Source organism: Poecilia mexicana, unplaced genomic scaffold, assembly GCF_051168715.1.
Source record: "Poecilia mexicana isolate PSO_F unplaced genomic scaffold, ASM5116871v1 scaffold_1, whole genome shotgun sequence".
In the NCBI taxonomy this organism is placed as follows: Eukaryota; Metazoa; Chordata; class Actinopteri; order Cyprinodontiformes; family Poeciliidae; genus Poecilia; species Poecilia mexicana.
The window spans coordinates 6,351,430-6,378,475 of NW_028263370.1; the positions used below are offsets into that span (position 1 = coordinate 6,351,430).

The 27,046-nt window shown below is 40.8% G+C and overlaps 1 protein-coding gene across 2 annotated transcripts; it reads left to right on the forward strand.

Moving 5' to 3' along the window:
* The first annotated feature begins 1,489 nt into the window (after window positions 1-1,489).
* Window positions 1,490-27,046, forward strand: LOC106920558 (protocadherin-10-like). 2 transcript variants are annotated; one of them, XM_014991645.2, is made up of 5 exons: window positions 1,490-6,246; window positions 7,500-7,558; window positions 9,126-9,232; window positions 21,953-22,336; window positions 25,329-27,046. In XM_014991645.2, the coding sequence occupies exons 1-5, from the start codon at window positions 3,700-3,702 to the stop codon at window positions 25,346-25,348; spliced, it is 3,117 nt and encodes a 1,038-aa protein (XP_014847131.2). In that variant the 5' UTR covers window positions 1,490-3,699; the 3' UTR covers window positions 25,349-27,046. The 2 variants fall into 2 exon arrangements, with proteins under 2 accessions (XP_014847131.2, XP_014847130.2); XM_014991644.2 differs by lacking the exon at window positions 25,329-27,046 and having other exon boundaries at window positions 21,953-23,484.

Sequence of the window (27,046 nt, forward strand, 5' to 3'; positions counted from 1 at the left end):
CAATCTGCCAAAACTCAACGTGAGGGCAGTGTTGAATTAGCTAACTCAAAGGCATATCTCACACTTATTTTGGACAGCCAACCCTAAAATGCCCCTCTGTTTCCTGAGAAGGTCCTTTCAACCTTCTTGGTTGATAAGAAGATTTGTTAGATAGGTTCAAAGTCTTTTATTGTTTGACCTGCCCCTCATTTTTCGTAGGATATTCTGCACTTACCGTTTTTATCCGTGGACATTGTGTTTTATCAGATTTGGTAAAGAATAGCTTTCTTGATCCCTCCTGTGTCACGTCATTTTGCCCATTACACTGCTGGTTATCCCTACAGCAGCACGGCTACTTTTAAAAGACACACGTAGTCGAAATGGCCTTGCTGGAGACACATAATTATAACTTCACTGAGGGTTTATATCTAATCAGCTACAAGGCTTGAAAGCACCTTTGTGCTGAGCTGTACCTTGAAAAGGATACAGGTACTCCTCTCCAAAGATCACAGCCAAAGTTAGAAAAAGAGCTCAAAAGTGAACCGAGGTTATTTAAAAATAAAACAACTCTTAATGGGATTCTACAACATTCAGATTCTGTTTTCGGGGACAAGCTGAATGTGGATCAGAAACAATTAATTATGTAATGATGATTTGAGAAATCACAAATTGTCATATAGTATCTTGCATTATATTATATTATTGCATTATATTATAGTATCTTATCAATCCCCCCCTTTAAAATTGTTTACGTTTTGATATAATGCAAAGACAAATTCACATATATTTTTTAATATATTTCAAAATATTCTGATAGACCAACACAATTCCAATCTAAAATAAATGTATTGCATTTCTTTGTGTGCCATGTTTGATAAGTGTGGCATGCATGTTTGGTAAGCAATTTGTAGAGCCACCTTTTACTTGGATTGCAGCTGCTAGATCTCTGGGCTTCAGTATGTGTCTGCCAGCTTTGCAGTAACTGAAACACATGCCCTTTCGTTTTTGGAAAACCGCTCAGTCTTACTCAGATTGTATGGAAAACATCTGAAAACCATTATCTCAAGCCTTACTACACATTCCTGATTTTGTTCAGGTCTAGGCTTTGATTGGACCATTCGAGAGCTGCACGTTGACCCCAGTTTTAATGCCTCTAACAGGATACTGTGGCAATTGTACTGCCAAAGAAACTTCAAACCCACTGAAGTTCAGATTGTCTTTACTGAAGAAGTCATGTATCTTGTTTGTTCATCTTCTCTGTTATGAATTGTTTTGTGTTTGTCGACAACATGAAATGTTGGTTTGTGTTTGAAATGTAACTGAACAATACTTATTGGGTATGAATACTTTTGCAATGTGCTGTATATAACACTGAATTCAACCATCATACATGTTCTATAGTGACTAAATAATTCTGCTGTTACACCTGTGGCCCACACCTGCATGAGGAGATGCAAGTTCCTCCCAGAAAATAATTCAAACTCAAGATCTTCTTGCTGAGAGGCCACAATGTTCTACTGTTAATATTACACTTTATTCCTGTTTTTTCCAGATAGACATAAATATTGATATTGTTTTTATTAATTGTAACTATTTTTTGCATTAATTGGGATCATGCAGTTAAAACTTCTTGTATATCCTAATTATTAAATTTCTAACAATCAGCACCTGTGTTATTTTTTTTTTTATTATTTTCCCTTATATAATGCTTAGTTTTATGTTCCTGCGGAGAACCCTTTTTCTCCCCAGGACTTTTTTTTTTTTTTTTTGTTCCCAGAAAAAGCGGACTAACGCCAGGGGGCGACGTTGATCTCTGTAACACTCTGACCGGGACAACGATGGAGCGCGCAAAAGACGGGGGGTGTGGGGGGGAGACGAGAACGCGCACCAGAGCGGGGAGAGAGAGAGACAGAGTAGAAGAGAGAGAGGGGGAAGCTCTGAGATCCGACTCTGGTGTCAGCTCGATTCAGTCACACAGCTCCGGCTCAGACATGGGTGGAAATTCATCTAACGTGTCCTCTTTGTTTCTTCTGACTTGTATGGCAAGATGCAGAATCGCTGTTTAATCCACTACACAATGGACACGTCGTTTTGCATTATGGCCGATATAGTGGTGCTCCCGTCTATTACATTAGGAATTTGAGACTTATGCTAATTAGACTCAATTATGCCTTTGTTTTTTGTCTTTTAGTCACCATCATCATCATCATCATCATCATCACCCAAACTGTTTGCAACTAGTTAGACCCCCTCTATCCCATTAGCATATTTAATTTATTCTTCATGAATTAAATTAGCGGATGATGCAACTGAGCTATCCTAGGGCAGCATGTGACGCCGAGGGGTGGGGGGCTAATGATAAGAATGGGGACAAACGGGGGGAACTAATAGGCTGCAGGGTATTAGTAACACGGTAGGGCTGAAACATAAACGACCCATTACATTGAATTAAAACTACTGACATGATCCTGCAGTGATAACATCTTGAGATTTGACTTTAGAGTATTTCATTCATGCTCTGCATAAGGGGCCAAATGGACACTCCTCTAAAAAAGAGTGGGAAAGAGAGAAGGATGGCCACGCTGCACAGTGGGGTATTGCGTCACGGACCGTCTTTACTTGCGCAGGCATTTTTACATGTTTGGCTGTGCATGGGGATTCTTACTGCGCTCTGAGTCATGTGTTGGTATCAAAGCAGCACTTTGATATCAAACAGCGGGATGATTCGTCAAGGGCAAACTCTATCTGTATCCGGTCTGACAAACTGAGAACTCTTTGTATAATAGGAAGAGAGAGAGAGAGAGAAAAAAAAACATCCTTCTGACACCTAAAATCGTTTTAAATATATACATTTTACTGTTCTGGTAATAAACTCTGATATCCAACTTGACTAATTTACAGGGTGCGAAACACTTTTTTTGATTCCCCTGCCACATCCGGGACTGCGCCTGGCGATGAGAGTGGAAGAGAGGAGAGGAAAAGAGAGGAAAGAGGAGCGCAGCGGCTCTTTAACTGGTTTTGTTATGATGGCCCGGCGCGCGCTCTAGCTGGCATCGCGGAGCCCCAATCAGGTGCCATTACACCCGATGTTTGAAGAATATCATTGGCTGCTGGGGAAAGGAGCTGTGCGCAAAACCAGCCCCGCCGCTCACACTCGGCTTCCAGAAGCAGAGATGAGAGCATCATCCGCTTTGAGCGCTAAGGCGCAGTGATTAAATCCTCACAGAGAAAGTCTCATTGTTCGTGCATCTTAAAAAAAAAAAAAAAGAAAACGAAAAAAAAAGATCTAACCGTTTTATTTATTTACTTCTCGTTTTTTGACAATGTTTTTCAGCACAAGGATTTTAAAAGTTTTTTTATGTTCTTTTTTCCTGACTTTTCAGTGAAGTGGGGAGTTCGTTCTGCGCACAAGGAATGTTGGCTCAAGCTTGCGACTGTGTGCGCTGATACCAAAAACTCATAGACCGGGTGCAGAATTGATTAAAACTAAGAAGCTCGGATCAAATGGCTGCACTTCTCAAAGCAGAAACGACTAAATGTTCCACTGACCCGAGGCAGAGGAGGGGATTTTTAGACTCGGACAGCCTTGTTGCAGCTTGTTTTGCTGTTTTTTTCCTGCCAGGGAAGATTGGAAATGCACATATCTTGTAGGAAAAAGGAATAACACTTTTTTTTTCTTTTTTTTCTGCATTGATATTCACTTGGAGAGGGAGAGGGGAGATGATTTGGTTAATACTTCTGCTCTCCATTCTGAATGGAGCTCTATGTCAGCTGCACTACTCCGTGCCAGAAGAGCAAGAGCCTGGCACCGTAGTTGGGAATATCGCAGAAGATCTAGGCTTGGACATTACCAAACTTTCCGCTCGCCGGTTCCAGACGGTGCCAAGTTCGCGGACACCTTATCTGGAGGTGAACTTGGAGAACGGCGCTCTGGTTGTGAAGGAGAAAATAGACAGGGAAGAAATCTGCAAGCAGACCATCCCGTGCCTGCTGCACCTGGAGGTGTTTTTGGAGAATCCGCTGGAGCTGTTCCGCGTGGAGATCGAGGTGATGGACGTCAACGACAATCCGCCCAGCTTTCCGGAGCCGGACATTTTCGTGGAAATATCTGAGAGCGCCATACCCGGGACTCGTTTCCCCGTGGAGAACGCCTTCGACCCCGACGTTGGCACCAACGCGCTCAGCACGTATGCTATAACCAACAATAACTATTTCTCCCTCGACGTGCAGACGCAGAGCGACGGGACCAAATTCGCGGAGTTGGTGCTGGAGAAGCCGCTGGACAGAGAGCAGCAGGCGGTCCATCGCTATGTGCTGACGGCTGTGGACGGGGGCGTCCCGCAGCGGACCGGAACGGCTCTGTTGGTAGTTAAAGTTCTGGACTCTAATGACAACGCTCCCACGTTCGACGAGTCCGTGTACACTGTTAACCTGCGGGAAAACTCACCCGTGGGGACCCTAGTCATCCAGCTAAACGCCACGGATGTGGACGAGGGACTAAACGGAGAAATCATTTATTCCTTTAGCAGCCACAACACCCCGCGGATAAAAGACTTGTTCAACATCGACGAAAGAACGGGCAGGATAGAAGTGGCCGGCGAGGTGGACTACGAAGAGAGCAACACGCACCAGATCAACGTCCAGGCGAAAGATCTGGGGGCTAACGCCGTCCCTGCGCACTGCAAAGTGCTGGTCAAACTTGTGGACGTGAATGACAACACACCGGAGATCAGCTTCAGCACCGTAACTGAGTCTGTGAGCGAGCAGCACGCCCCGGGCACCGTTATTGCCCTCTTCAGCGTTTCGGACCGAGACTCCGGTGAGAACGGTCAGATGAGCTGCGAGATCATGGGCGACGTCCCCTTCAAGTTGAAGTCGTCGTTTAAAAATTACTACACCATCGTAACGGACGGCTCGCTTGACAGGGAGAACACGGACTCGTACACCATCACAGTCGTGGCCACCGACAAAGGTCAGCCCTCGCTGGCCACCAGCAAATCAATTAAGGTGCACGTCTCTGACGAGAACGACAACGCGCCCCGCTTTACGCAGGCTGTTTATGACGTCTATGTGACTGAGAACAATGTGCCTGGCGCCTTCATTCACGCAGTGACCGCCTTGGACCCTGATATAGGACAGAATTCTTTAATTACCTACTCCATATTGGAGTGTGACATCCAGGGAATGTCTGTTGACACGTATGTCTCCATAAACCAAGACACCGGCTACCTTTACGCGCTGCGCTCTTTCGATTATGAGCAGCTGAAAGAGTTCAGCTTCATGGTCCAGGCTAAGGACTCAGGTGCTGTCGAGTTGTTCTCCAATGCCACCGTTAACGTGATCATAGTCGACCAAAATGACAACGCTCCTAGCGTCATAGCCCCTATAGGTAAAAACGGCACGGCTAAAGAGCACTTGCCGCGTTCCGCGGAGCCTGGATACCTGGTGACGCGCATCGTGGCCATGGACGCAGATGACGGCGAAAACGCACGGCTGTCCTACAGCATCCTGCGGGGCAATGAGATGGGAATGTTTCGCATGGACTGGAGGACCGGGGAGCTGAGAACGAAGCGCAGGATCTCCCCCAAGCGGGACCCACAGGGCTTTTACGACCTGCTGATAGGGGTGAGGGACCACGGGCAGCCTCCTCTCTCCTCTTCCGCCAGTGTGAGCGTAATACTAGTGGACAGCGTGGTGGAGGGCCGCAGTGGGGACCGCGGCTCGGCCTCCAAGGCTAAAGAGACTTCTCTTGATCTCACCCTGATTCTCATCATCGCTCTGGGCTCCGTGTCCTTTATATTCCTCCTTGCCATGATAGTGCTGGCCGTGCGCTGTCAAAAGGACAAGAAGCTCAATCTGTACACGTGCCTGCTGGCCGGCGACTGCTGCCTGTGCTGTGGCTCCTGCTGCAGCAGGCAGAGCCGCGGCAGGAAGCAGAAGAAGCTGAGTAAATCCGACATCATGCTGGTTCAGAGCACCAACGTGACCACGGGAGTTGGGCCCGTCGGGCAGGTGCCAGTGGAGGAGTCTGGGGTGGGGAGCGTGGGAGGCGGGTTTGGCTCCCACCACCACCAAAACCAAAACTCCTATTGCTACCAGGTGTGCCTGACACCGGAGTCTGCCAAGACGGATCTGATGTTCCTTAAGCCGTGCAGCCCCTCCCGCAGCAACGACGCTGATCACACCAACCCCTGCGGGGCAATAGTGACCGGCTACAGTGATCAGCAACCGGACATTATATCTAACGGCAGCATTCTCTCCAGTGAGGTAAGAGAGCAGACACTGTGACCTCAGAATCAACCTAACGCCCATGCGTAAAATGTATTAAAAGTGTGGAAAACAGCATTTTTCACGGGCTGACCTTCCCAACTGCGTTTGCTTTCGGTTAAAGTGCGTTGTCAATTCAGATCACGCAAAGTAAAAGTCTTTTGAAAAAGGGTTCTCCAATTGACTTGGCTACTGTGCTCAGTGGCCTTTAATCATTGTTATGGGTAATGGTGATTGGACATGTCAGTTGTTAAATCTCAAGTGGTATTTTATAATCCAATAGACTTATGTAGTATCAGGTTTTATACACCGCACCAAAGACTAGAATTTTAACTCATGACAACACATATAGAATAGACTGTTTTTTTTTTTTTTTTTTTATGATCATTTTCATTTAGACATGGTTTTTCATTTCTTATCCTAAGTACAATCAAACAACGCATGGTAAGTTAGTTATTTTGTGCAGCATTACAACAATTAGCCGGAACAATGCAACAGGAAGGTATTGCTGGGGGAATCCAGTCTGATGCAGAAACGGAGACACGCTCAGGTTGGGCCAGGGGCGTATCCAGAAATGGCAGGCCGGACGGGGACCACAAATAATCGGGTGGGCACATTGAAAATCAGAACCCATAACTGTGTGAGTTTTGTTTTGGTATTTTGCTATGCAACTACTATGATAAGTTTCGGGTGATTTGTTATGCAAATTCAGACACTTATATAAGCTCGTAATTTATTACCTAACATTGATTTATAAAAGTTGTTATGCATATCAGGCTTTATGACCCCCAAGAGTGGCACCACTTGTGCATTTTGCTCATGGATCTGCAGAGAGAGTTGGTGGCTTTTTTTTTTTGTTTGTTTGTTTTTTTGTTGATTGCTTGGCTTGAGTTGAGCCAGTCCAGCCAGTCACATCCCCTAGTCCTCTGTGTGTTAAGTATTCCGCGCACGACACAGCACGCCAGCACCGTGAACAAAGGTTGTTCAGTTTCAGCATCAGGCGTCTCAATCATTTACGCCTCCCTAATCTACTCCCCCCACCACAACCCTTGCTCTCATCTCCTCTTGCCGACTCTCACCAAGTGAATGCACACATAATCAGTAACCCACGTCTGGTGGAGAAGCTCCACCAGAGCTTCTCCTGACTCAGTCTCACATTCTATCTTTATAGTCTTAATCTGTGATTATGCATTTGAATCATCTGCCTGTTTGCATCGGTTGTGATCACATCTGTGTTTCTGTTGGCTTTCCAGACAAAACATCAACGAGCAGAACTCAGCTATCTGGTGGACAGACCCAGGCGTGTCAACAGGTAGTGGGAAAACACACGATGTGATGCATGCATACACATTCATCCCATTTCACGTTGGCCTAGTCACCGCCACCATGATGTCTTGTGATCCATCATCACAAGACATTCAACAGGCTGTCATTGATCCACAGTCTCTTCATGACACTGAAGTCAGTATCCGATTTGAACCTCCCAAATGCAGCGCTTGGCTGAAGGGCTATTTCGTTACATTTTCTTGAGTCTACTCTAGTTAAAAAAAAAAAAAAAAAAAAACACCTACCTATGTTAGAACTGAACAATATTATAATAAGTTCACTGCATGTTCTATTTGTCTTTGTTTCAGTATTTAAATAATTCATAGCAATTTTTAGAGGATTTCTGGTTTCAGAGCATCTTACATCCGACTCAGCTTAAAAACTACACTATCTATAGCAGTCAAAGTTCAGCAACATTATTTTACATAAAGGACAGCTTTTGTAAAATACTGTTTGTGAACTGTGAACCATATTTAACTTTGTAAAAAAAAAAAAGAAAACGAGGGTGTTCTATCTCTTTTTTTCTGCCTGGATGCCATTTTACATGGAGTCCATCTTAAAAGCTCCACCACCCAAACATAATTATTTTCCAACCTTTCATGATTTTTGAAACCTTTATTAAGGTTGTGAAAACAGTAAAGAATTATTTTAAATCTTTGTCAAGATAATTTTTTGAATGAAGTTATACTTAATAAGCTGCAAATGGGATGCTAACTTGTTTGGCGTAGTCTCTTCCTAAATCTATAAAATGAACCAGAGCCAGCCTAAAGCATAAGTAAACAAAGGAGCTGCTTAGGGCCTCCAAAGGCTTCAGGGGACACCCAGGAGTACCAGAGGACGCACACACGCATGCACACACGCACAATATACACATGTGTAATTTGTAAATCTGCAGTCTTTTTACAATATTTTATTTATTGTTGAAAAGGTTAATGTCTTCAAAGTGACATAATTGTTTTTATGCTCCACCTTTTTATGTAGAACAGTAATCCAACTAGCAAAAAGGTAAAAAAATAAAATAAAATAGAAGCTTCTATAACAGTAGCTACGTTAGATGCATAATGTCCGAGATTTAAACACGGATTACATATCTATATATAAAGAGAACATTGTTTGGATTTGGTGACTGAGGATACTTGGACGGGTCCCAAATCAGGTTCTGCCTGGGGCCCCGTACAGCCTCGGACCAGCTCTAACATGAGCACTACACCCATCAGTATCCACATCGTTAATTGCGGTTTTAAGAGCCTGTACTGTTCCCAACATATCCATAACGTTCATCTTCAATTTGGCATGAGTCCCATAACTGACACAGCGGCGTCTATTAAAGCTCTAATGCTGGATTTCATTACTTGCCATGTGTAACATCCAATTTAGGCTCTTGATGGCTACCGTGACCGCATTAACGTGGTCTTGACTTCTGATTCTTCCTCTCTGTGTCTTTGCCCTCTCATTTAATTCTCCTCCACACTCTGTGTGTCTTTTGCCTCACAATCATATTCATTCTTCCTCTGTCTGTGCTCCCCCCATCCCCTCTCTGGACCTCTTTGTAGTTCTGCATTTCAAGAGGCAGACATTGTCAGTTCTAAAGACAGTGGTCACGGCGACAGTGAACAGGGCGACAGCGACCACGACGCAACAAACCGGGGTCACTCAGCCGGTGAGTTTATCCACATCTCATAATAATTACTCCGCCATTTCTGCCCTCACACACACACACAAACACACGCCTGCACACGCACACACACACACACACACACACGCACACACACACCTCCCTGATCCGTTTCAGCATTGTGAGTTTGCAATTGTGAATAGGATAATGTGAAGTTGTTGGTGCGGATCGCTGATTTTTTCATTTCCTTAATTTGCAGGATGTGCGGGTAGGCCCTGAGCTCAGAGGTTACTGGCTGGTATGAACAGGCCCCAGATGTGTTGATTGTAACTCACAGCCTTGCAAAAAGACTGGCGAAAAGAGTATCGGTGGAAATCTCTTCCCTTTGGCCTTTGCTTCTTCAGTAGTGTGGTGCTGAAAGGACAGTGACTTGCAGTGAGGCTGTGTGGGGCCCACAGAGCTTTAGTTGCACAAATCAATAGGCTCAGTCAAGAGAAAATGAACCGCATGAAAGCTGAATTGATGTAATGAGAAGCATTTCAATCAACCCTAGAGTCAATATGTTGTACAAACGCTAAGCAACTTACCCATCCCTGCGTGCCTCCAGAGTTACCATGGCTCTTCTGGCTACTTCTCTGATTAATGCTTTTGGTGGACAACCATGTTGTTGTAGGCGTGCAATGGTATCCCCTTTCCATTTTTTTGCATCCTCTAAAAACTGCTCTAGGCAAGACATTCAGAGGTTGGGGTATTGCTTTATAGTTAATAAAGTGACCTCAGAGGAGAGCCTGTTGCAATAGATTTTACTAAGGGTCGCCGCCGTAAGAGAGAGTGATAACAAAAGCACTTTTTTTTTTCACGATAATTTTAAAATATGTATCGTTTTTCTTACGAGTGTTTTATTTGACCTCAGACACCTTTCGTCTAGATTCACTTTTCAGGCACACTTATTTATTTTACACCCTCTTCTTTTTTTGATTTACCAGATTTGTGTATGTTCAGCGTGAGTTTAATAAAGCCAAAATGCCAGAATTAGCTTACATACCCCCACCTATGTTCCCACCCGGGGTTCATTTGCAGACCCTCATTCCTTATCTGCCCTTACAGCATGATAGATTTCTTTGCAAAGAAGGTTAGCAGATCTTATCTTAAGCCTCTCTTCATTCTCTCTAAAACTCTATTTAGTTAGTACCTGTTTATTGATCATGCTAGAGTCAGACAAAAAAGTGGAGCAATACAAAATCTAATTTCATATTGAACTGCCCTTTCTTTGTGAGGGAATGCTCCACGTGACGCATGTAAGACCCCTGTCTAGACCACAGCTTGCCAAATATCGTAGCGGTGCGGGGAATACAAATAGAGAGGAGATCCGATAGGCGTTGTTGGGTAGTGAATGGGCCTCTCATTAGGCTCTGCAGTGTTTGACATTATTAATGAACTGAGCCTAAATAAAGAGTGGGTATGCAGCACTGGTGTCACTCCCTGCCCTCGCTTATAAAACAGGTTGGGAAGGTCAAACTATGCGCAACTGAAATGCAGCTTTGGAAGAAATCCAAGTCTCCTGTCTTTCTTTTTTTTTTTTGTAGGAGCTCATTGCTTAGTGAAATAGATGTAAAGGCTGATGTTTAAACATATATATATATATATATATATATATATATATATATATATATATATATATATATATATATATATATATATATATATATATTTGTGTGTTTAAAGATGTTTTATGTGATAAACTGTTTCTGCATAGGCTTTCAGGACACAAGGACACAGAGAAAGTGAGGGGATAACAGGGAGGAAATATAATACACATCTTAAAATGTCCTCCTAGCACATAGTCTCCAACTTTAGGAAGAACTCAGCCCTGACACGATTTTTCAAGACATGCCCGAGACTGTAGTATAACACTTATTTTAGGTGGAAAATTGTCTTGAATTCCAATTTGCTAGCTTTTGGAGCACAGTGACAGGCATTATACTTCTGAACCAATGACATGTTTCTTCAGCCTTTTTCTTTCTTTTTTTTTTGGCTCAGTGCTTTGCTCATTTGGCACAAGCAGGGGAGTATACACAGTTGGTGCTTCGACTGTGTATTTCATACAAGGGAAACCAACATTTGTTCCTCATGTTGGATTTAGAAGAGAACAGCTTAGCACTCGACGGGAGGTAATACCACACGACTGGTATTTTGGAAAGACGGACACTTGAGTTTCACACACTTCTGTAAACAAAACCAGGCACTGTATGTTTGTCTGTGTGGGTGTAAAGGCATACCACCGTCTGATTTAAGGTGTAGGTGTGTGCCTGATACCTAAATGTAACCTGAGTGTGTGTGTGCTTGTATGTCTAATGAAAGCAGGTCTATGTGATAATGTCTGTATCGCAACGGCACTCTCCTTTGAAATGGTGCTCCGAAGTGGCCTGAATGTATTAAGTGTAAGAGGAGAGAGTGGAAGGTGCTGCTTGGAACTGTGCCTGGTATAGACAGTATTTCCATAACACAGACACTGCTCGGTTGTCTCAGAGTAATTTATTAGCAGAATGCAATGGGAATGTTGATTTTCTCATAGGATTTATAGCACATAGTGCGTTGCTTTGCAAAACTACACATATCTCCTAAACTTTTCCATAATTATTCTGATTATAATTGCAAATGTCATTGTGTTTTGACTTGCATCAGTCCCATGAGCCAATGCTTTATAGTAGCACCTGTCACTGTAATAACAGCTTCGAGTCTGTTGGTGTATGTCTCAACCAGTTCATAAAATAATAGGCAAAATATTTCAATTTTAATTAATACATTGTGGATTATAATGAGCAGTGGTGTGTCTTGACTTTCATCCAACCAATAGAGATTGAGACGCAGTTACATTTAAAAGTTTCACACTTTTGTAAATCATGCAACATAATTGCATATAAAATAGGCTTCTGCTATATTTTCCAAGTAGCCAAAAAAGGCTACTTCTATATTGTATTAGTTGTATATTCAGAGGTGTTCAGCCTCTATCTGTGTCACTCTTCACAGCCAGTTGCATTTTGGGATTTTTACATCTGATTGACTTAAGAGTATTTCTTGACCTCTTTCCCCCAGTCTAAACAAAAATTCAGTGTAAAAACAGAGACAAAATTTTAGAATTTTTAAAAGCGTGTTCAGCTCTTTTGTTATGTTTCTCTTACTTTGTTGGTATGTCTGGTTCCATCTTTGATATCCTCTGGGTTTAAATTTTAAATGTTAGTCCTCTGTGGTAACAGTCGTCTATCAAGTTTTTTCTTAAAAGCAGAGTTCGCCGTGCTTATAGTTGTCTTATCCTCCACTGTTGAATGACATAACCCCCGTCAATAAATGGCTTCCCACTACCAGCAAGGCAGAGGAAAGGGCAGGATTACGTAGCCGGCAAATCATTATGGGCTGCATTCAGTTGCACTGAAGATGACATATGGATTTAAATTTCACAATGCAATTAAAATTGTTCTGTAATCTAATATAAAAAAACAACAAATATTTAAATTAATTCCCAGCCATAATAAAAACCCACTAAAATACATTGTATGTAATGTTTCAAAATGTACAAAAGTCGTATTAAGACTTTTACAAGACACTTTACTTTGTCCTGACTGTGTTCTTAAGGTAACCAAATTGAAAAAGCCAGTATGAAAGAAATAACTAAATTAATAAATAAGTAAGTAAGTAAAACTTACCCCCATAAATAAATTAATGAATTTTTGAAGTGACTTTTTGAGAAGGCAGACTGGTATGTATGCACACATGCATAAGCTCAAATGTATTCCATATGAATATATGCATGCTCTCATTCTCGGTGTGAAGGTCCATGAGCTTGGCTGACACACACATATTCTCTTCCTGGTTTTCTGTCAGGGTCTCATCCTTCATTCTGTCTCCCTCACACGTTGGCTCTCTGTAACACTCCACTGATCAGTAATTCATTTCCAGATCCTTTGCATAGCAATTATCAAAGGAGGGTTACAGGCAAGGTTTCCACATGGGAACATGCCACACATTCTCCCCTTTTTGGTGCACCTTCGGAATATTTCAAATCAAGGGGGAAACCATTTCCAGTTGGCATATCATCAACTACACCTGTCGTAGCTTCCCGCTCGGCCGCTCGTCTGACACTTTAGAAAATAAGTCTCCTGATGTCGTTTTAAATCAAAGGGACACTGCCTGTGAGGCTGGTATACCTTGAAAATGTGAGCAAATGGCTTTTCTGAAAGCTGGTGTCTGGAGCGAGGCACCGCTGCATCGGGAGCCAAAACAGTATTGATTGAGCGCCACACCTTTTACTTCTCCACCCTGCTTTTTCCAAAATTAGGCACCGTTTTCTCTCATCCTGTGTCTAGAAAAAGACAGCAAAGTGAGCAGGCAAAACAGAAAAATAGGTGGCAGATAAAACCGGATGAAGAATTAAGGTGGGAGAGAGAGAGAGAGAGAAAAAAATAGACACCTCGAAATGTTCAATCAGCTGTGGAAGGCTGTGAGACGGGAAGGAGACTGGAAACGATCATTATCATGACGTTTGTTTTGGTGCGAACAACAGCCGTGACAAATGGTACAATTAAATCACTGTGGTAACGGTGTATTAGACGGCTGATTATGAATTAGTGGTGTGTACTGAGTTGCAGTTCCCCGTGTCACTACGCTGTCAGAGGAATTTAGCTAACAGGGCTTTGATACACCCCTTTTTTCCAGTCCTAAAAGTTAAGCAGAAGTTAAAGACAGAAAGTAGGCAAAGGCATAAATATTTAGGTTAAAGTTGTGTGACTGGTTAAAAAAATGTAATTTGTAGCACTTAGAAAGTCGAAAAGCTCTAATTATTAAGAAGAAATCAAGCGAGTTGTGAGATGATGAATGCATCCAAAATGTCTTATGACAGGAATAATGTTTCCAAACAATAAAATCTTTATTAATGATGGAAATAATAGGTATATTTACCCTGTATGCTTGCCAAGTTGAAGCAACATGCCTTTAAAAAAACTATGCAGAGACACTTAGTTTTCAGTTTTAAAGGGGTCAGAGGGTATTATGTAAAATATATATATTTTTTTGTGCTTTATATCGTGTTATTATCTTGTTCCCTCATCAAAAACATACGAGTGTTGCCTTGATTCTTCCATACATGTTTGAGAAACTCCTGAATCCCCCGTGGCAGCCATTTGTGTGTGCATAAACGCTTGCTCTCACGCTTGCTGTGTGTATTTTGGGATCGGTGCTGTGGAATTCATAGTCATAAATGGGTACCGGTATGTTATTTTTCCGTGAGAATTTTATGTTATTTTAAATTTAATAATTGACTAACCACCTACAAATGAAATGTCAGAGCTCTCTGGTTGACCCAAGTGGTCAGACGTTGTAAATATTAGTCAGATTAATCAGAAAGTAAATCTCTTACTATCAGTTAAACCACCCTGCCTGCTGAAATCGGTAAAGGAGCTGATGCAGCATGAGGTTCAGACTTACTGATTGACTGCCATGTGATCTGGAGTAGTATTTTCCCAATACTCACATAATGCAATACTGTGACTGCATTCATTGAACCACTGATATGTGGGTGTATGCTTCTCAGACTTTTCTGGACAATAAATTGTCCTGGAAATGACCGCGACAAATGGTAATGTTGTCGTTTTGAGACCTGTTTTCAACTAATATGATGATAATGGCGTAGTAATGCAAGTACACCCTCTCAAAGATCAATAAACTAATTTGTAAAAGAAATCCATTTAACACTGGAATTGGGAGACATTTCAAAATAAATAAACCAACCAAAAACAATTCAAATGGATTATGAAGTCTCTGTAAACAACCTTGCCCTTTAAAAATAAATTATTCATTAGGCTCAGACAGTGAAAATACTTCCAGTTAGAACTTTTGTGAAAAAAAGTGTAAAATTACAAAACTGTGTGTTGGGTCTCAAATGTTTGCAGCATCTATCAAAATGCTGGCTTTTCAATTAGATTGAAGAGCAGCATCTCTTTAGCAATTAACCAAACTGTCTTAGTGTGCATCGTTTTGCTATGGCCGTTTTGAATGTTGTTTATTGACTAAACATCCCGATGACGGTGGACTGTCAGGAAGACAGAAAGAACCCACTGGTTGTAGTTAGCCTTTTTGTTTAAGCTATGTGCATATATATATATATATGTGTGTGTGTGTGTTTGTGTGTATGTATGGGTATATGCATGTGTATATATTGAAACATCTTGATGAGGGTAAGGATGATAAAAGGCTTCCTATCCACCCAAGTTAAATATATATGTATATATTTATAGTGACAATTAAGGTTGTTGAAATCATCATATAATTTAATTTGTTACTTTTGGGTTTACAGGGTTTATGACCTTGTGTTTGCTGTTATTTGGGCAATGGAGCCTTTTGACTTGACTTTTCTTGTGAAGTGCATCAAGAAGAAATTTGTTGTGAATTTGCACAATATAAATAAATTGAATTGAACTGAATTGTATTAAACCAAGCAAATCCTACATCACTGCACACCAGCTTGCTGCATTTATTGAGGAGTGCTATAAAGAACACAAAGCATGTATCAATAATCAATGGGCATCCTGAGCTTTTTGCTCTAACGGTATAAAAGAGGAAATATTAATCAAACTGACACTTGCACGGAAGCTGCTCTACTGGCTCTCCCTTGGCTCAGATACTGGGATGCAGACAGTGAAAATTATAGCTGGGAACCATTTATCTGGCTGTCATTAGTAGATATAGTGGAGGCCATCTTGGTGTGTTTTGGTCCAAGGAGGTTTCTGGTTTACGCATCACAGTTTTGCTGGCCAGACTTCACCAGGAAGTTGTGCTGCTCCTTTGTTGTTGTCCAAATGGTCACGTCTTGCGTCAGAATTATTTCTGAAGCTGTGGAAAACAAGATGAAAAGCAGAAGTAGGGAACAAAAGACAAACTCTAACGTGGGGGTAATTTAGGTGGGGAGGAGGGAAAGAGATTAAAGGGTGAAGAAGGAAATGAGTAGTGAAAATTAAATATTCCAGAAAATGAGACAGAGGACGTAAGAAAAGACGCAGATGGACTGATACAGTTGGAGGAAGAAACAAACACAAACTGGATGCTTGTAAAAAAAAAAAAAAAAAAAAAAAGATATGCACAATATACCCACAAAGTGAATATCAAGATGGAGTTGATGTTTTTTTTCTTTTTTTTCCCCTGAAATTTGTTTTCCCCTCATTTCCTCGCTCCAAGTCGCTGGAGGTATGATCAGACGGCGCAATTAGTCAAATGGCACCGACATGGGATTTTAGAAACATGCAGAGATGTAATGTAGAAAATAAGCAAGTGGGGGGGGAAAAAACGAAGTGCTGATTGCTTATTAACACACAGATTGTGTTTATAATGTGTGCTTTCGTTTGCGTCTTCTCTTCGGAGATCGTGCATGCCTGCGCATGCGTGTGTGTGTGTGTGCGTGTGTGTGCGTGTGTGCGTGTGTGTGTGTGTGTGTGTGCGTGTGTGCGTGTGTGTGTGTGTGTGTGTGTGTGTGTGTAAAAAGAGAACAAGCATGTGCTCTTCCTGCCTGTTGAGGTCACGATGAGAAGAGACTGCTGGCAGGGCCTGTCATTGCTAGTCACTGTTTTGGTTGTTGTTTTTCTTCCTGCCCGAGGAGGAAAAGGTGCATCATGGGGATCAACAGCCACTCGGTTTCATGTGAGCACAGCCTGTCTGTCTGTTTACTCATGTATATTTACATATCCTCACGTTTAGGAAGTACTTTTCATGCAAGTGGGAGTTGGCTGCCAAACCTAGGTGTTAATAATATTTATTTTTAAGTTTCTCTGGGTAGATTGGGAGCTTTGATGTGACATTTTCTAAGTTTGATAAAGAGTTGGCACTGATAGATGCGGAATAAATTTACAAATAAATGTGAATGTAAAATGTGCTCATTCAGAGGTGGCTTGTGCCCTTCCTTCTGCCGTCACACACACACACACACACACACACACACACGCACACGCAGACGCACACACACGCACACGCACACACACACACACACACACACACACACAAGACTGCCTCCCAGAAAAAATAGAAAGAATAAATGAAATAGAACAAATATAGTTGGTGATAAGAAATATCAAGAATTAAATGATAATCAACTGATAAGAATTATTCCATACAGATATCTAGATATAGATTTAAACAATATTTTGTAATGAACTAACTTGTCTAAATTTTTGGGGTGCCCTAGGCTCAAGAAATCCTTGAAAATTATTGTTTTTTTTATGTCTTCACAAAACAAAATCTTCTCGTTTAGAGAATATTTGTTCAGTGCAGAAATGTATAGTTTAGGCTTATCAAGTCTAAACACAGAGTCAAATGGAGTATAGACTCCCAAAATGATGCCATTTATGCTTACAGTTACTCCTGCATCATAAGCTAGGAACTATTGTGTCTTTTTTTTTTACAGTGATGAAAAAAGCAGTAGAGGTTTTAACAACAGCTTTGTCACATCCAGGTGCAAGTGTTCCTGCCTTCTCCACAGTTGCACGGGCCTTTGTTAGTTTTGCACCTGTGCTTTAGTCCTTCTGCTGATTTGCTTCCAAATTTAGAAGAACACACACATCGCAGGTTCCAGAAAACCTTGGCAGCACAATGGCAAAGAGATGACAGGAGGACCCGAGGTCAATGTCCTCTATGTCAGGAGAGTGCATGCATTTGTGGGAAGTCTATAAGAAAGGCTAAAGGCCAACAGCTTGATGGGCATTAAAGAAATGCAATGATTTATATGCATCCAACCTTTAAAGATGCTATAAATATACATCAGCATAAAAGGTGAATCAGAGTGTATGTTGAAGGAAATGGCTCTCAAAAACATAGCTGGCATTTACAAAAGCTGCCCAGAACAGCATTGACTCTTGGAGATGCGGAGGTTTCTTCATATATATTCTCCACGTTTCCAGCCACCCTTCTTGCTTCTACTGAGCGGCATTTCTTGTGTACTAGGTTGGGATGAACCTTTGGCAGCAAAAGTCCCGATTTGTGCTTGTCGTGTGGCACTCTCGGATGGGAGAAGGGCATACAAACTGAATATGTATGAGATGTCTTAAAAAAGTGAAAAATAAAATGCAACATGTTGGGTAGAAGAGAGAAGAAAGCAACTGCCAGCTATGAATGAGAGATTTTGTACATCTCCTCTTTTTTATGCATGTTTTACTCAAGTAAATAATAGAGGATTGTAGATGCAGGTCGTAGGTTCAAAGAGAATCTTGTGATGAAATAAGGAAGGTATGTCTTTACATCTACAAGCCCCTAAGTTTTTCCATATTTTCTTAACCATTATAAAACTGTTACAGACAAAAGTCCAATATATTTACAATGCATTCCAAAAGTATTCACACCCGTTGAACCAAGTTTGTGTTTTCTCATGTTACTTCATTTTTATGAGATTTAATGTGGTACTGCAAAACAAAGTATTGCATGATTGTAAAGAACAAGAAAAAAAAATTTTCACGAAGCCATCACTATGATGACATGGTTTAGATCACTGCTGTCCTACAGGTTTGAGTTATGCCCAAGATAAAACACAGCTCTCTCACATTTGAAACTTCTCAGCATGTCACCTGTGCATGCAGACGCCTGCTAATGAACCATTTATTTCATTCAGGCATATTGAATCAGGATACAGGGTACAATGCAGTGCATTTATGTTCATGTAACTTACGAGAAGAGGCTGAGAGGAAACAAGTTTGTTCTGGTGGTGATGACAACGTCTTGGTGGCATTGGTGTCCTGTCACACTGCCACTGTGGGCAGTTGTGGCTCCTGTCCAGTAGCTTGCTATCATCCACACATGAATGTGCATGTGAATGGGTGAATGACTGAATGTAGAGTGACTCTGGAACTGATAAACACGTACAAGTACGGGTACATAGACCATTTAGCAGGACTGCACAGCAGCCCACCGGAGAATGCCCCGGTGCTCCCGATTAGCCAATCCGGGCCTGTTTAAACGCGCACACGTAGTGAGATATTTCTAACATTCTTTCATTTGAATCAAAGTCTTTCCTTGCTCTGCCCGCCTCTTTAACCCCTCTTTGATCTCCATCTGTTTTGATCTGACCATCACTCTATCCATCTGTGACCGCGCAGGTCTCCCTTCTCCTTCCTGATGGTTCCTGCTGTGCTGTCGCCTTTTTCCCGCCTGTCGTTGCTGTCTGTGAAATCGATGGCTCCCTGAGCCTGTTTGGCCCTCGCTGCCTGTGAGCCGTGTGTCTTCACTGGCTCTATGTCCACTGTGCAGTCTTATTGCCTTTCTTGCACTCCGTGGGGGCCTCAATTAGTTGCCACATTAGATTCACACCATGCACACAAACACAGAAAACAGAATCAGTCACAGTGGCAGTTCTTTGACAGTGTAATGGAAGATAAAAGTGCTGGGGAATTGCTGAAAGAGTTTTAAAATTAGAATGATCTAATGAATGTCACCAAGAGTTAAATCAAAGTTAATATGTTCATTGGTTTTGCTTTGTGAAGATGATAGTTTTTGAACTTTTAAAAATTTTGTTTTGGTCTACTTCCGTCTTTAACATTCAAGTCTGTGCTTGGATTAAAAAAAAAGGTGAAGCTACTTTGAATTACTGATGTTTTTACCCATTTGCTGATCAATATCTGCAGATATATGTACATTAGATGTAGTCTTAGGAGCAAAATATGCAGTCCAGCAAGTTTCCAGAGAGCTTGCGGTAAAAGTTGAGTGAGTTTATTGTTTTGAGCGCATGATGGGCAACTCCACACTCTCTTAGTTTGAAGCTTGCCATCAGACAGAAGGGGCATGTCTGAAATACATAGACAAGTAGAGCAGTGGCATCCAATCTGACATAAGAAACAAAAGTGAAAAATGATTCAACGTGCACAATCAGCTTTAAGGCAGCCTTATAAATTGCCCACGTTTCTTTCTCTGTAAGTTTTAATAATCTACAAATTTTTCGAATGAGGAGTCCAGAGTTCCTGTCTTTATCATCCCCAACTTGTTCAGTTATAATTAGTTATCAATCAAGTATTTTATTTATTCTTTTTAATTCTTATAATCATGGCTTGCCAATGATTGCTGGAGATCGGTACCACGTCCCATGTGACCCTGTGGAGAAAATGAGATATAAACAAAGGATGGATGGATGATTATTTCTCAATTACGGATGCGAGTTGCTGTATGTATTGCAAACCTATAGTCATTGCAGCAGTATTAATTCCCCAACAGGCTGTTTGGAATGCAGTGAAATGGCTAATATACTTCAAATGATTTAAGTTCACACTACGCCTGCCAATATAGTATCCAGCCTATTGGGTAGAATGTCAATGCAGTAGATTCCCACAACCTCCAAAAGTTACAAGCTCCATGATGCTAGAGGTCACAGAGAGTGGTCGAAGTACACATGAGGAAAGAGTTTGAGTGAGAAAAATCTATCACAACTTATATTCATCACGGTATTTATCAGAATCATCATCAAATGGATTTTCTGATATTATGTTGCCGTGTCATAGCACTACTAGAAATGAAAAGTTGCAAAAAGTTTGATTCATGCCCTTCCATGTTTTAACAAACCTGAAACCTTCACAGTTGAATCAGATCCAGTCAGACGATCACACCAAAGTGGAATTGTCTCCATTTGTATCTACTGCAGCTGTTGCTTGTCAGTATATTCTGACGTAATAAAGTGGAATTCAGTATTGATGATTCCCTCATCAGCATTGACTTGAGAAGCTGCCTACTAGTATGTTAGAGTCTCAACTAGCAAACAACTATAATCACATGCTCAACTATAATCAAACAACTATAATCACATTTTCTACCCACCTAATTTCTGGCGGTGTTGTGACAACATTTCCAGCAAGACAGCAAAAGGTGCAAAAAAAAACCCAAAAACTGTTTGTTTAGGTAGCTATTTCTTAATTCTGGCTTAATGTTTAACCATTACTTGTTTAAGTCTGTTTTAGTATTTACATGTTTACAGATCAGTTTTATGATCTGCAAACATCATGTCCAGCCATGTAGCAGACATAGACTTCTGGCCATTTATGTCTGTTATTCTCTGTTTTTCCAATTTGCCACTTCCCTTAATATTCTTTAACAATATTCTTCCCCATTCATGGCTCGGTGCTCCATTATATAATTTCAGATATTAATTTGATCATCTTTCTGCTGTTCTAATTTTTTGTCTGTAGCTTTTGTGTTTATTACAGTCAGTCATTTTCTCTAAAGATGATTGACAGAGTGGAATTAAACAACTGAGTATTTTGTTCACTTTTGTGTCACATTTCCTTGCAGTGATTGTCATTTTTTTTGGGGGGGGATTATGAATTCATGTTTTGTCTCTTGGTGTTTCACAATCAAATGAGTGTCAGAGGATGACAGATGAGCAGGGTGGTGAGGGTGGTGAAGTGCTTTTGTTACCTCGCATCACTTTGATTGCTTTTTTCTTTCTAAATGAAAGGGGTGAGGAGAAAAGCAAACATTTCTCCTGATCAGTTCTGGCTCTGTCCTTTGACGAGTAAATGCTACTGCACGTTTCCTGCTTTTGACACTGGTGAAGGATTGCTAGCTCCTGCTGCTTCTCACAGTGTCTTCTTATCATCTCGCTTTCAGTTTGACTTTTATCCACCACTAAATATCACGGTGTCTTATTCCTTCTATTTGTCATCTCCTAATCCTCAATGCCAGATTTATAATGTTCAATCTTCATGTGTTTTGCTTCCACCTTAGACTGACCTGTTTGAATGTTCTCCGCAGGTGCTGACCTGTTCTCCAACTGCACAGAGGAGTGCAAGGCCCTGGGTCACTCTGACCGCTGCTGGATGCCGTCCTTTGTGCCATCAGATGGGCGCCAAGGGCCGGACTACCGCAGCAATCTGCACGTCCCTGGCATGGACGCCACGCTACCCGACACTGAGGTACCCTGCTCCGTCAACCTATCCGACCAACTCACAATGACCTCCTCCACCGCCTCGTCCAACGATAGGTCATTCTCCACCTTTGGCAAGGACGGCCAAAGATCACAGTCACACCACAGCCTTCAAAATCACCTCCATCAGCAACAGCAGCAGTACAGCTCCAGCACGCTAGAGAGGAAAGAGTATGATAGGGGGACCCTACCGTACAAACCAACCTTTCTCTGTGAGTATCAGTATGAAACCTCACTGGGACCCTACGATTTTGGCCTGGTCCAGTATAGAAACTAAAGGAGGGGGACATTGAATATACCACTTGATTCTGATTTGGACTTTATATGCTGATTATCAACTTTTATTTCTTCTGCTTTTGAAGGTGTTCGAGAAAATGGCTTCATATTTTCTTGTATTTTGTCTCAGTAGTTTTTTTTTTAGTTTTTTTTGTAATATGATTTTTTTTTCAAGTGTAAAATGTATTAATTGCATACCCCCTTTCTCCAAAACCTACATAAAATCCTTAACCTAACCTAACCCCTCCATAACCCCTAAATACTGCCTGTAATCACAGGACTTATTTTGAAATAAACTAAAAAGAAATTTGACTCGTGCTATTCTGCTGTGGCCACTTTTTTTTTCCTTTTCTCCAAATTACCCCTCCCTTTAAAATCCTTCCTATCTGATGCTCATATTAGTAAAGGTCAGCAACACTTGCATGAATCATGTGCAAAGCACACACTGACATACAAGATCATCTGAGTAAGTTAGGCAATGTATTTCAGTAATTCAATTCAAAGACTGAAACTCATTATATATAGCTATATTATACAGAGTAATATATTTCAAGTATTTATGCTAATTTTAATGATTATGGTTTATAGATCATAAAAATCCTAAAGTTAGTTTCTTAGGAAGTTAAGATTTACTGCACATTTCCTGCACAGTACATGCAGTATATTATTATAGTTCAGTTTACATGAAATATTGCATCCTTACAGCCTGGTAGAGAGGCGATCGGGCTGTGGCTTTGCTGTGATGTTTCTTCTTACAGTACTTCATAGATTCTGAATGGTTTGTTTGCTGGTCAGTCATGCAGTGTTACCATTGTCATTAAAGCATTTATTTGTACTCTTGGCAGTGTGCACAGGCGTCAAGTCCAGGTACAAATTGAAGCCAGTCTCTCCATAAAACTTGTTAGCAGATGAAAATTTGCACTGATCTCTAGCCAGCTAAAACATGGCGAACCGACTCCAACAGATGACACTGATAACCACATCCTCACTGACTGGATGTGTATATCCACCTCCAGTCTTATTACTCTTCCTAAAAACAATAAAAAAAATATGTTTTCACCTTAAAAAAAGAAAAAAAAAACAGTTTGTACCACTGGGTAACATTTCAATCCCTTTTTCTCCTCTAATAAGGTGAAACCCTCCTGATGACGTCTTTAGTGTAACACGTAGGATGCAACAACTGTAGCCCATATCTTGGATATAAATATGTCTGGTTAATATATATGGATTGTCCACAAATTTTTAAATAGTCTATTTTTACAATTGTTCCAAAACTTCCCTGTTAATTCTTGTGGCTTTTTAAATCACACTTTTGCCTTCCACTAACATGCTTAAATGCATAACTTTTGAACCTTACCCTTCATGTAGAGGGTGCCAGTAGCTGTCTGAAGGACAATTAGTGAAACTAGGCCATAACAACATCACAGGTAATCTCTATCTTAGGTAATCTCTGTAATTAATGAGTTTCAAGTGTTGGACTGAACTACTGAAATAAAGATTTCTGGTTTCTTGAGATGTACTTTTACTAGCAGCTAAATACTTGATGCAATTTGACTGAACACAAAGGAAAGGAAAAGAAGGACAGACTATCTAATGTAGAGGACATCTATCTTCACTTTTTCATCATAATTTTTGAGCATGAGCATTCTGACTTCCCTACTGAATAGCTCAAGAGGTGAAGCGCACAGCCCACGCTTCTTCTTCTCTACAAGGAGTAAGTCCGTTTTGCTCTGAAAAGGAACCCAAGTGTCTATACTTGCTTACTTGTGGATCGATAGCTGACATAGAGAGGGATGACGAGGAAGACTTCACACCACAAGTTCAAGATTTTCCAGCTAGAAAAGTCACAGACGCGCAATTTCTTTTCAACAATGTTGGAAATAAGCAGAGAATAAAGTGGCTTCACTTTGCCAAGTGAAATTTATTGATGCGCATTGGAATAAGATTTGGATTTCCATTTCCAAATAAGCTGAATGGGTTTCATAAAAGGAAAAAAAAAAAGGTAGATGGGCAGAACATTTCAAGCGGCCTATTCTTTCAAAGCTCCCATATTACATGAATATTCTATTAGCTCTAAGAGTAGAAAATGGATTTGATATACACATTCAGTGGGGAAGTCATTTCCAGTCATCTCAACACCATGTTAACCACCATCATCCATGATCCTGCATGCTGGTTGTGGGCTGTCTCTCAGGTAAATGACGAGCACAATAACCTGTTTTGTCTTCTACTTTTTTTTTTTTTTTTTTTGTGACTTAGCAGAGACAAGCGATTCCTTCACTTTCACATCAGCTTGTTTGAAAAGTAATTAGCATTGAGGCTTTAGATTCCGGGATATTTCTCACTCCGAATTAAAACGGTCTGCGCAGCTGTTCACGATGTACGCTTTGCGGTGGGGGAAAATTGAGTCGTTTCATTCGCATTTACCTTATCTCATATCTTTTTAATCTAGAATTTCTTCAGTTTTTAAAGGCAATCTCAAGCGGAGACTCTGTTAACCATAGTCGTCATGTTTGCATTTAAAAATAGCTGTGAACGCTACTGTGGTAATCCTTTGATCATCAGGATTCGCTTGTAAAAGGTTTAGTAAATGTTTAATGACCCATTTATTGATAATTAATGAAGCAATTAGAGCTCTTTGTATCTGTTACACATGCATTAAGCAGCCACACGGTTTTGACAATTTATCCTGACTGATAGACGTGTTTTCGCTCCATTCCCAAATTAGCTTTACAGTAGCATACTGTAAGGACCAGCGATTAGGGTGTATTAATAACTTCACATATCCTTTGTGGTATGTATCCTTCAAGAGACAATATTTCTAGTTGATTGTGGCACTAAAAAGCCTGCAGGGAAAAAAAAAAAAAGTTTTCATTTGTCTTAACGAGTGTGTTTCTTCTTCTTCTTCTTCTTTTTTTTTTTTTCCAGCCCGCAAAAGGATTTGCTAGCTCATTCCACGTAGACCTGTCGGAGACAGCGTGAATTTATGTACTACACCATCAACACTGATGCTAAAGACAGTGAAACAGAACAAAAACAAACGGCAACCTGGACAGCAGCAACCTTGGCAAAACTTCATTTTCTCGGGTGGCGAACTGTAACGAAACCTTGGCGGTGGCTGCTGAGGGAGGAAAAAGGAGAAATAATTACTGAGTAGCTGTAAACCTCTTGATACCCAAGGAGCAATTCAAGGCCTTATTTCTCTCAGCAGGACTGAGACCGGCGTGAAACTCTTGACCACATGAAGATTATAATGGTATAAGATTACAAAGTGAAGGAATTGAAATATCAAAGTGAGTAAGGGGGACTAATTAAATTAGAGAGGTGTTATTTCCCCCCCTGATCCCCTTCCTGGGAGGGAGTTAGCCTCTAGAAATATGTGTGTGCCTGTTTACATCGAGAGAAAATGCTTCTGTACAAACTTCAACCAATGTCACACTGAACCCTTTAGCTATTTCTACAATCACCACTAAGCCAGCTGTACAGAGACTGTTTTGGGGGGAAAAAGGAGACTGACAAGAAGAGACTGGGCAAGCAGATAAAGCGAGAAAAAGTCCGAAGGAGTAAGTAATGTACAGGAATAAAAAAAAAAAAAAAAGCAAACAAGTGCAGTACTATAGATTCTGTATCTCCGGTTTTTTGACTTGACTGTCTTTATATACCTTCTCTTTTTTTGTTTCTGTTGTTCTTTCTGTGTGGTTCAAGTGTGCAGACTCTAGAATATTCAAACTCACAGTTTTTAGACAGGAACTTGTGGTCCAGAGTTGGGCTTAGTCCTCTTTCAAGCTTAGCTAGCCACTTCAGGAAGGAGATTTGGACAAATCACTGTGTCAATGTTGAATCTCATTTTTGTTTAGGAATAAAATACCAGAAAATGAATGTTTCACGTTTGTTCATATTTTTCAAATGCTTCTTATCGTTTCTTAAGGTCCTTCCTGAGCTGACGGCAAAGAAAGTGTAATGACCCATCATAGAGATCTGGTTCTCTTGATGCCATTGGCCTATACATAACCAATCAGACACACTCAGTGGTTTTTATCATGTGTGCAAAGTGTTTATTGTACTATTTTAAAAGCTTATAAATGAACATAAATCTATATCTATATATATATAAAACTATATATATATATACAATATACTTTTTCTGAAAACTGTGTAACCATTGATTAGTTTTTACACTTCATTATGTCTCTCAATCTAATAATACAAAGTGCTACAAAATCAAGATGTGTATTGTTTTATTTAAAGGAGGAGTGAATATTCTACAAACCTTACGCCAACCAACAGTTAAGTTAATGTTTTTTAAACGATTGTTACTTTTCACTGTTTACATATGCCAGGCCTTGTTGTGTGCTGCAAAGACACCGTTTAAGTTGTTTTGACTTGTATTGTATTTTTCCAAGCAGAATATTTGGTGATGTACAGGATGGAAAAAAAAAAAAAAAAAAAAAAACTATAACAATCCAGCAAGATTTCAGAAGTTTTACAATCATATGAGTAAGACACATGCATAACACAGAAACAAGTTGCATACATAAATGAATATGGCAAATACACTCATAAAAACACACAAGAAAAACACACGCACACACACGCACACATACACAGATAAAGTGGTGATAAATAAACTGTGTCATTGAAGTTTC

What these genes read in the sequence shown, in the direction of transcription:
- LOC106920558 (XM_014991644.2), top strand. Translation starts at nt 3,700, where the DNA reads ATGATTTGGTTAATACTTCTGCTCTCCATTCTGAATGGAGCTCTATGT. An exon ending in AGACCCAGGCGTGTCAACAG is followed by an intron (nt 7,559 to 9,125) that starts GTAGTGGGAAAA and finishes ACCTCTTTGTAG; the next exon opens with TTCTGCATTTCAAGAGGCAG. An exon ending in AAACCGGGGTCACTCAGCCG is followed by an intron (nt 9,233 to 21,952) that starts GTGAGTTTATCC and finishes TGTTCTCCGCAG; the next exon opens with GTGCTGACCTGTTCTCCAAC.